We start from the raw sequence: 10,101 nt of genomic DNA, 5'->3' as shown, positions 1-10,101 counted from the left end.
TTCTCTGATTGGCCGCGAGGGAGGCTCCCCTCGGCGCCGCCAGCCCCGGTCTCCATGGCAACAGAGCACGTTCCCCCCGCCTCCCCCCCCTCCTCCGCGCCCGCCGCGGTTGGGTCCAGCCGCTGCGTTCGGTCCGGCGTGGCCGGCTCTGCAAAGACTGGCGGAGGTGGGAGGGGGGAGCGATGATGCAGAAGTCATCTAAAAATTGGGGCGGGGAAAGGAGGCTACAGTCAGGGAGGCAAACAAACTGCGGAAGTTGTAGCCGACGAGTTGGGAGGTCCCGTAGTGCCCCCTCCCAACGGGGAATGAGCAAGTGCCACGGCGGCAGGACTTTTCCCTTCTCTGATTCTGGAAGGTGCTAGACGGAAACATGGAACTGATTTCCCCGACCGTGATTATCATTCTAGGTTGTGTTGCTCTTTTACTGTTCCTTCAGCGGAAGAATTTGCGGGGACCCCCGTGCATAAGGGGCTGGATTCCTTGGATTGGAGCTGGATTTGAGTTTGGGAAAGCCCCTCTAGAATTTATAGAGAAAGCAAGAATCAAGGTATGTGGCCTTAGTAGGTGGGCTTTCCGGAGGAGGTAATGTTTTCTTTTTTCTTTTTTCTTTTTTTTCTTTTTTTCTTTTTGATCTTTAATTGCATCTCAAATGCAACATTAACACCCGGGAACATACCCGCTGTCCATACTTAGAGCCAATCATTCCTCAGCTATCTACGGTTTTACCTTATGCAAGTTTTTTCGAAAGACATAGATTTTTATTGATTATGAACAGATTTTTATCAGCTTGTAGCTGCCTCTCTGGAAGTAGATCTTAATTTATAAATGCCAGTTGCTTCATCCTAAGGGTACACACATTAACTAAACATTCGTAATAGTTCAGAAAGAAGTGAAATACGGTTAAATTTATGAAAACGTGTAGTAAATTAGTATCCGAATTGAAGTTAACACCAAGTTGCCGTAAAAATTGCCTGCAGACTTAACTCTGCAAATCTAGCCAGGCACTGTATTTTCAGCTGGTGTTATTATTTGATGATGATGAGATCCATTTTCACTGCATACTAAAGAGATTAGTGATGGTGTTGTAGTAGATTTTTTTTGGGGGGGAGGGCCTGAAAATAGCTTTCAAATACAGTGTATCTTTCAAAAATAGTATGTAAGTTACTGCCAACTATTTTCCTTTATTTCAACGAATGCTTTGACTTACGTTCCTCTGTGTGTGTTGTGTGATTGTGGCTTGGGCACTTAACCAATTGTTTCCTCAGAGTAAATTCCAAAAAGTGGAGTTGCCTACTCCGATGACCTGAACATTTAAATTGTTCATATTATTATGTTACCCTTGCAAAAGAATATAGCAATATACACCTTTTCCTTTGAGTGTACGGGATTGCCTAGCTCCTCATATTCTGGCCCGCACTTGGTGCCATAATTATTGGGAATCTGGTATAGGAAAAATGATATCTTTTAAGAAATATTTGTTTCCCATAGGCTTCCTTAGTCATGATTTTGATAAACTTTAAGGAACTTTTTTAAAAGCTTGTCTCAGAAGGTCAAGCAAGGTCAAAAAGATTATTCTGTTTTCTTCTAAAAGGTTTGTATTTTCCCATTTTACATTTAGATCTGTGATCCATTTTGAGCTAAAAAAAATATTTTTTTTTGGTATGGTAAAAGGAAGGGGTAAGGTTGATTTTTTTTCACATCTGGATGTACAGTTGTTCCAACATCATATCCTGAAGGACTGTCCTTTCCTCATTGATCACCTATGGTTAAATTAGTTAACCATATACATGTAAATCTATTTCTAGCCTTTCTCCCCCAGTCCATTGATTTATATGCCCACTTCTTTATTAAACTACACTGCCTTAAATACTCTAGTTTTAGAGTAAGTCTTTAAATCAGGCAGTGAAAGTTCTCCATATTCCTCTGTAATTGATTCGCCATTCAAGATTATTTGCATTTTACTATGTTTTAAAACTGGCTTGTTGCTATCTTTCATAAAGACTGCTAGAATTATGATGGGAAGTTTATTAAATCTATCGAGAATTTAGAGGAGAATGGACTTCATAACAATAGTAAGTCTTCAAATCTATGAATGCTGTGTATCTCTTCGTTTATTTAGCTATATAATTTCTTTCAGAAGTGCTCTGTAGTTTTTGTGATGCGGTCTTGCTTCCAGTTGTTAATTATTTTATATTTGGAGGCTGTTGTAGATAAAATTGCTTTTACTTTTGTTTTCTGGTTGTATCCTGTTGAAACAAAAAATACAGTCAGTTTTCTGTATATGAACTTTATGCCTTGTGATTTACTAAATTCACTTTATTAGTCCTACTTGTTACTTTGGGGATTCTTTAGGGTTTTTATACATAAACAATGTGTCTTATAAACAGATAAATCTACTTCATTTTTTCTTATTTTTATTTATGCTTTTTATTTCTTTTCCTGCATTATTATAATCAGTAGGATTTCTAACATATTATTGAACAGAAGTGGTGAGAGGAGATAAGTTTGTCTTTTTCCTAATATTAGGGGAAATTGTCCAGTATTTCACCACTGAGTGTAATAATAGTTGTAGATTTTTCAGAGGTGCCTATTTCAGTCCTGACCTTCAACCCAAACGCAGAATTCACAGATGCCACCAGAGAAATAGTGACTTATTATCTGTTCACATCCATTGTTTCCTAGCTACCAGTAAAATCCTCATCTCACCTGGTTCTGCCTCTTCCTATATAGAAATAGAAGCATCTGTTTTAAAAGCTGCAAAGTATTCTCTGAATCATAGTTTACCCAAACAGTGACTTAATGATTGACCTAGTACCTAGTATGCTAGTATGTTTACCCTATTGTGCTTTTATAAATACTGTAGGAACAAGTGTTATTTCTTTGTTTGAAAATGTATCTACAGAATGAATTATCAGATTCAAAGTCTGAATGCATTTATAATTTAGAGCGAAACAGGAAACCTTTTGAATGTTTTGACCAAGAGTAATGGGATCTGATTTAAATCATAAAGGTTCACTTTGGCTTCTCTGTTTAAAACAGGAATGCAAGAATAAAAGGAAGAAGATAATTTGAAGGTTATTGCAATAATTCAAACTTGAGATCATTGTGGTTTGGACCATGGTGATGGCAGTGGAAATTTGAGAAGTGGCTGGATATATTTTGAAGGTAGAAGCAGCAGGATTTACACACCAGTTGCTTTTGATGTATAAAAGAATGAAAAAGGTCCAAGATGACTGCAAGAAGTTTGGCTTGAGCAGCTAGAAAATGGGAGTTGCCATCAAGTGAGACCGTCACAAATATAAGAACTTATTGGAAGGGGAAAAGTTATCAGAAGTGCAGCTTTAGCTAGGTTGAGTTTGATAAAAAATAAAAAATAACGTAAAAGATAAAAATTTAAAAAATTAAAAGGAAAGGATCTGTTGAGATATGTTGGTGTTTGGTATGTCGATATCCAAGCGGGAATACTGAATTCAGCACCTGGGTAAATAAATTTGGAGTTTGCCAAAGACGTCCAGTGATGCATAGTTTCAGCCTCTTTTACCTATCTTCTATAGGTGTCATTTCCCCTGAAATTCTTTTCACATATTTATTTCTATTTAATGATTTTAAAAATTTTTTCACATTTCTATATTCTCTTTTCCTTAGAGTCTATTTTCTGTGGGTTGTAGACTCCCTTGTGCTTCTTGTCATTGTTATCTTTTTTTTAAAGATTTTATTTATTCATTTGAGAGAGAGAGCATGGGGGGAAGGAAAGAGAATTAGACTCCCCACTGAATGTGAAGCCCAGTGAGGTGCAAAGCTTGATCCCAGGACCCCAAGATCACGCCCTGACCTGAAACCAAGTCTGGTGCTTAACCAGCTAAGCCACCCAGGCACCCCAGTCATTGTTATCATTTATTCAGAAATGTCGTTACTGTTTCTTTCTTTCTTGTGTTCCTTTATCTCCTAATTTTCCTCTGTTGTCCAGCTGCTTCTTCCATGGCTTCTTATATTTCTTCTTTGCTTATTTCCTTTGCAGTTGCAATTAGTACGTTAATTTTTTTTCATTATGAAAAAAAATGAAAGTAATTTTGCATTACAGGTTTCATGTACCCTATGGCAGAATGTTTTTGGTGAGTTATTTCATTTGTAAGCAAGTTCTGCTCTTCCCCCCCCCCCCTTTTTCTTTTTTTAAGAATTTTTCTTACAGAATTGAATTTTTCCTTTTTTGTTTAACTATATTTTAAGGAGTTGAGTTGTCTTGGACTAGCTATCAGCAGGAGATTTTGCTTCGGGGCAGTTGCTTTCCAGGTTTCTTGACTTAGTCTTTTTTTTTTTTTTTTAAGATTTTATTTATTTATTCATGACAGACAGAGAGAGAGAGAGAGAGGCAGAGACACGGGCAGAGGGAGAAGCAGGCTCCATGCAGGGACCCTGACGTGGGACTCGATCCCTGGTCTCCAGGATCACACCCTGGGCCGAAGGCGGCGCCAAACCGCAGGGCCATCCAGGCTGCCCTTGACTTAGTCTTTTATCCTACCTTATGACAGTGAAAATATAGTGCCTCTGTGCACCCATGGCTGCTTTGCTTTTTAGTATATAATCTTGCAGACGAGTTCTCACTGACTTTCTTCAATAGCTGCTGCTAGTATAAGAGGTGACCTGTGTCTTCCCAGGTGTACTCTTCACTTTTAGAAGATAGTGCTTCCTGTGTTATCTTTTACTACCTCCCTCAGTACCCACGGCCTGTTTATCTTAGTACATCTCATAGTGGTTCCAACTCTGTGTATTTCCTTCTCATATCTCAAGAGTGTGTATTTCCGAGCTTTTCCATTGTTGAACCTCCCCTCCCTGTGGTGCACCGCCCTGCCCCCTACTGCACATTCCTGTTTTCTTTCCCACCATGCTGTGATAGCTTCTAAGAGCAGAACTGAGAGTTTTGCAGGTATAAGGTACTAGGGGTAACCATTGTAGTTAGTATATTTTCTTCTTATTGTTCAGATCAGTATGTTGCTTTTGCATATATGTTTCATTCTCCTTGTGGCTCTGTGTGATTTCCAGGAAAGAAGTGGAACAATTCAGAAAGGAGTTGCCATCCCATAATGCCACTACCAAAACTGGAAGTTGGTCTTTTTTAAAAAATAGTTTTATTTTCAGATAGGTCCATATTCCAAAGTCATGAACATATACATAGAGTAAAAGGGCTTCCTCTCATCTCTATCCTCTGGATGCCTATCTTCTCTTCCGACAGGAATGCTTCCATTCTCTTATATAACTTTCAGAGATATTCTGTGAATGAAAAAAAAATTAGAAATGTTTCCTTCTGAAAAGATGGGGTAGTTGCACTTTCTCCTATTCTTCCCACTAAGTGCAGCTAAATAATAATTGAACCTCAGATATAAAACAAACTTGAGAAGATTCTAAAAGGTAGAGAGAGGAAGGCAGACAGGCTAGTGACCACAGTTTCTGGTGAACAATATGGCACTGAAATCTTTGATTTTTTTTTCCTGTTTCATGTATCTAGATTGGGGTCTAGAAAAGCCAGCAACCTGGAGATGCCAGTGGGCACAGGTAAAAAAAAAAAAAAAAAAAAAAAAAGAAACTCAAGACAAGCCTACTCTCTTAAGGTAAAGACCCAAGAAAGGAGCAGCCTAGGGAGACAGAAAACTTTTAGACTATAACCACTCCAGGCAAACACAGCAGGAAAAAAAATTATGGCATCAGGTGCCATAGTGAAAAGCCTAGCCCTAAATCCTGGCCAGGCTGTAATGAAGTAAACCTCCCCCTTCTAGCAGGGGTGATGTCAAAAGAAGCCTAGAGGAGGGTCATGACTTTCCATCCTGCTCAGCAGGAATGAGGCCATCCCCACTGTGGTGTTAATGGAGACCACACCAAGAGCAGGGGCTGTATCACCAGTGAGCAATAACAAGGAGTCTCCTCCTACTCACTGGGGTGGTGACCCATGAGCCTTAGAGGATGGGTCAAGATTTTCATCACCATTTAGCAAGAAAGAGGCTACTCCTCAAACATCTTCTCCCTCCTGAAGCCAGTGGAGGTCATGTGGGAGTGATAATGAGGAATTCCTTCTCCCAGCCAGAGTGATATAAGAAGAACCTAGTAGGGAGACTTGCTTTGACCCTCAAACAGCAGTAACAAGGGGTCCTCTCCCCATGCTGAGTGATAAAACTAAATTCCCATTCTCCCTACGTGGCAATAATGAGGTGGCATTCCCCTTCTAACATCAGAATAATGCCAAAGGAAGCCTGGAAAAAATATGAGTTAAATTAAATGCCATGTTATCATATCCAAAATGTCCAGATTTTGGTAGAAAATCACTCGTCATACCAAGAACCAAGAGGATTTCAATTGGAATAAGAAGAAACAATCCACAGATGGCACAGCTATTATCTGCCAGAGAGCTTAAGGCAGCCATAATAAAAATGCTTCAACAAGTAATTACACGCATGCTTGAAAGAAATGAAAAAATAGAAAGTCTTAGGAAAGAAACAAAGTCTTTGTAATAAAATAATATATATAAAGTAGAAACATGGAAATTTCAGAACTGAAAAATACAATAACTAAAAAAAAAAAAAAAACCTCAGTGGATGCATACAATAGCACAATGGAGAAGAATGAAAAGAACTAATGAATTTCAACACAGGTCAATAAAAATTGCCCAGTATGAAAAACAAAGAGAAAATAGACTGGGGGGGGGGGGAAGATGAGCACTTCAGGGGCTGTAAAAGACCTAACATTTATGTCACCAGAGTCCTGGAAACAGAGGAGAAAGAGGATAGGACTGAAAAAGTATCTGTAGAAATCAGGGCTGAAAATGTCCCAAATGTGGCAACAGATGTAAACCTACAGATTAGAAAAGCTAGTTCCAAACAGGATAAAGCTAAGGAAGTCCACAGCAAGACAAATGATAGACAAATTTCTGAAAACTAAAGACAAAGATAATTTTAAAAAACAGCAAAAGACAAATGGAAGCTTATTACAGTGAGAATTGGGACTGGAATGATAGCAGATTCTTCATCAGAAACCATGGAGACCAGGAGGAATGGCATACCAATTTTCAAGTGCTCAAAGGAAAGAACTATTAACTTAGAACCCTGTCTCCAGCAAAAATATCCTTTAGAAATTTAGGGGGAGCCAAGACATTCTCAGTTGAAGGAAAACTAATAAGAGAATTTTCTGCTGGAAGACCTACTGTCCTCAACAAATGACTAGAAGTAGTTCAAACAGAAAGGAAGCAATGAAAGAAGAAATCTTGGACATCAAGAAGGAAGTAAGGACACAGTAAACAAAAGATATGTAAATGCAATAGACTTTTCTTCTCTTATGATTTCTGAATTATGTTTGGTGGCTAAAGCAAAAATTATAACACTGTTTGATACTGTTCTAGATGTATGTAAGGGAAATGTTAAGGAAAATTACATTATAAATGGGAGAAAATCAAGAAATATAAAGAGAGATTCACTTGATCTGGTAAAATGGCCACGCTATGCAGCTATTGTAGAAGATAGTATGGAAGTTTCTTAAAAAGTTAAAAATAGAACTACCCTGTGATCCACTAATTGCACTGCTAGCTATTTACCCCATTTATATTTTTTGAGGAATTATTCAGCCATTAAAAAAAGAATGAAACCTTGCTATTTGCAACATGGATAGAGCTAAAGAGTATAATGCTAAGCAAAATAAGTCAGAAAAAGACAAATACCGTATGATTTCACTCATATGGAATTTAAGAAAATAAACAAAGGAAAAAAAGAGCAAGAGAAACCAAGAAATGGACTTAATTATAGAGAACAAACTGATGGTTACCAGAAGGGAGGTGGATGGGGGATGGGTGAAATAAGTGGATTAAAGAGTACATTTATCTTGATGAACATTAAGTAATGTATAGAATTGTTGAATCACTTCACTGTACACCTGAAACTAATATGACACTGTATGCTAACTATGCTGGAATTAAAAAACTTTAAAAAGTGGCTATACTAATTGACTATGATAAGTTATGTATATATAATGTAATAGCTAGAGTAATCACTAAAAAATTCACAAAAAGGTCCACTTAAAAATACTATAGATGAGTCAATGGAATTCTAAACAAAGTTCAAGTAACACACAGGAAAGCAGAGAAAACAGAAAAACAAAAAACAGAGAGAATAAACAAAAAATAACAAGTCTTAAACATTAGTATGTCAATAATTTAAGCTACAAATGATATAAATACAATTATTAAAAGACAAATATTTGCAAAATAGATTAAAAATGACCCAACTATATGATGTAAAATAGAAACTCACTTTAAATATAATGAAATAAGCAGGTGAAAAACAAAAATATGGAAAAAGGTATATTGTGCAAGTGTTAGTCAAAAGAAAGTAGGAGTTATATTAATAGCAGAAAAAGTAACTTCAGAGCCAAGAAAATTACCAGAGATGGGGGGCTTATAAAGTGATAATGGGATCAGTATACCAGAAGGAGTTAGCAATTCTAAACATGCATGCACCAAACCACAGAGCTGTAAATTCTATGAAACAAAAACTAGAACCAAAATAAGAAAAGGACAAATCCACAGTTATAATTAAATATTTCAACAACCTGAACAATGAGTAGAACAGCTAAGACAGAAAATCAGCTAGAATATAAAAGACCACCAACCAAAAAGATCTAATGAATATGTGTAGAGCATTCCACCTATTAAAGCAGGTTATGGGGATCCCTGGGTGGCGCAGCGGTTTGGCGCCTGCCTTTGGCCCAGGGCGCGATCCTGGAGACCCGGGATCGAGTCCCACGTCGGGCTCCCGGTGCATGGAGCCTGCTTCTCCCTCTGCCTGTGTCTCTGCCTCTCTCTCTCTCTCTCTCTCTCTCTCTGTGACTATCATAAATAAATAAAAATTAAAAAAAATAAAGCAGGTTATGTAATCTTTCAAGTGTCCATGAGACATGTGACAAGTTAGATCGTATTCAGGGCCACAGACCTACACAAAATTTAAAAGAATTCTAATCATACAATGTATTCTCTGACTAGAGTGAAATGAAACTAGAAGTCAATAATAGGAAGCTCTCCAAACACTTGGAGACAAAACAACATATTTCTAAGTAATCTAAGTGTTAAAGGGAAAGTCTCAAGGGAAATAAAAAGTTATGCTGAATCCAGAGATCCCTGGGTGGCTCAGAGGTTTAGCGCCTGCCTCAGGCCCAGGGCAGCGTCCTGGAGGCCCGGGATTGAGTACCACGTCCGGCTCCCTGTGTGGAGCCTGCTTCTTCCTCTGCCTGTGTCTCTGCCTCTCTCTCTCTCTCTCTCTCTCTCTCTCTTTCTCTGTGTCTCATGAATAAATAAAATATTTTTAAAAAATTATGCTGAATTGAAAGAAAATAAAAATACAACCTATCAATTTGGAGAGGGAGCACAGCTAAAGCAGTGCGGAGAAAGACATTATTATCACTAAGTATTTGCATTATAAAGGAGCATTAAGAGTGAAATGAATAAAGCTGCTCTGTCAATCCCCTCCTCACAAAAGAGCAAAATAAACCCCCAACAAGAAAAAGGAAGGAAATATTTTCTGTTTTCACTTCAAAAGAAATCAATGAAAGTGAAAACAGAAAAAAAAAATAGAGAAAATCAGTGAAAGAACCAATTCTTTGTAAAGAGCGATAATTTTGAAAGACCTCACACAAGATAAGGGGAAAAAAAAGACACAAATTATTAATCTCAGGAATAAAATGAGGCATATGCTGCAGGCATCAAAAAGATGGTTGGGAAGACTGTAAGCAACCCTGCACTTAGAACAACCCTGCACTTTGACAACTTAGATGAAATGGACCAAATTCACCCCAAAATACAAGTATTCCATATTCAGTATGAAATAATTTGAGTAACCCTATATTATTTAGGAAATTGAGTTCATAATTTAAATATGAATTTAAAAATCTTAAGGCCCAGATTGTTTCACTGGAGAATTAATTATGCCAAATGTCTAAAGAAGAATTAACATCAATTTTATACAATCTCTTCCATAAAGGAGAAAAGGAGTATGTCTGTTTATTTTATGAAGCTAGGGTCACCCTGATAACAAACCAGATAAAGACAGTAGAAAAAAAAAATTACAGATC

General features: G+C 37.6%; 1 protein-coding gene across 2 annotated transcripts in view; it reads left to right on the top strand.

Annotated features, from left to right (window-relative positions):
- Positions 1-109: 109 nt before the first annotated feature.
- LOC129512503 (24-hydroxycholesterol 7-alpha-hydroxylase) overlaps positions 110-10,101 on the top strand; it is an 89,523-nt gene continuing 79,531 nt past the window's right edge. The window contains exons 1-2 of one of the 2 annotated variants that reach the window (XM_055329783.1): positions 411-547; positions 3,040-3,165. Coding sequence is in view for 1 of the 2 variants with exons in the window: in XM_055329782.1 (XP_055185757.1) it covers positions 371-547 (177 nt within the window). In the remaining variant the exon portion in view is untranslated. Of the gene's footprint in view, positions 548-3,039; positions 3,166-10,101 lie in introns of both variants that reach the window. The other variant, XM_055329782.1, reaches the window with a different exon arrangement.

Source organism: Nyctereutes procyonoides, unplaced genomic scaffold (assembly GCF_905146905.1).
Source record: "Nyctereutes procyonoides isolate TBG_1078 unplaced genomic scaffold, NYPRO_anot_genome, whole genome shotgun sequence".
Taxonomy (NCBI): domain Eukaryota; kingdom Metazoa; phylum Chordata; class Mammalia; order Carnivora; family Canidae; genus Nyctereutes; species Nyctereutes procyonoides.
This window is presented reverse-complemented; position numbering and strand designations above follow the sequence as displayed.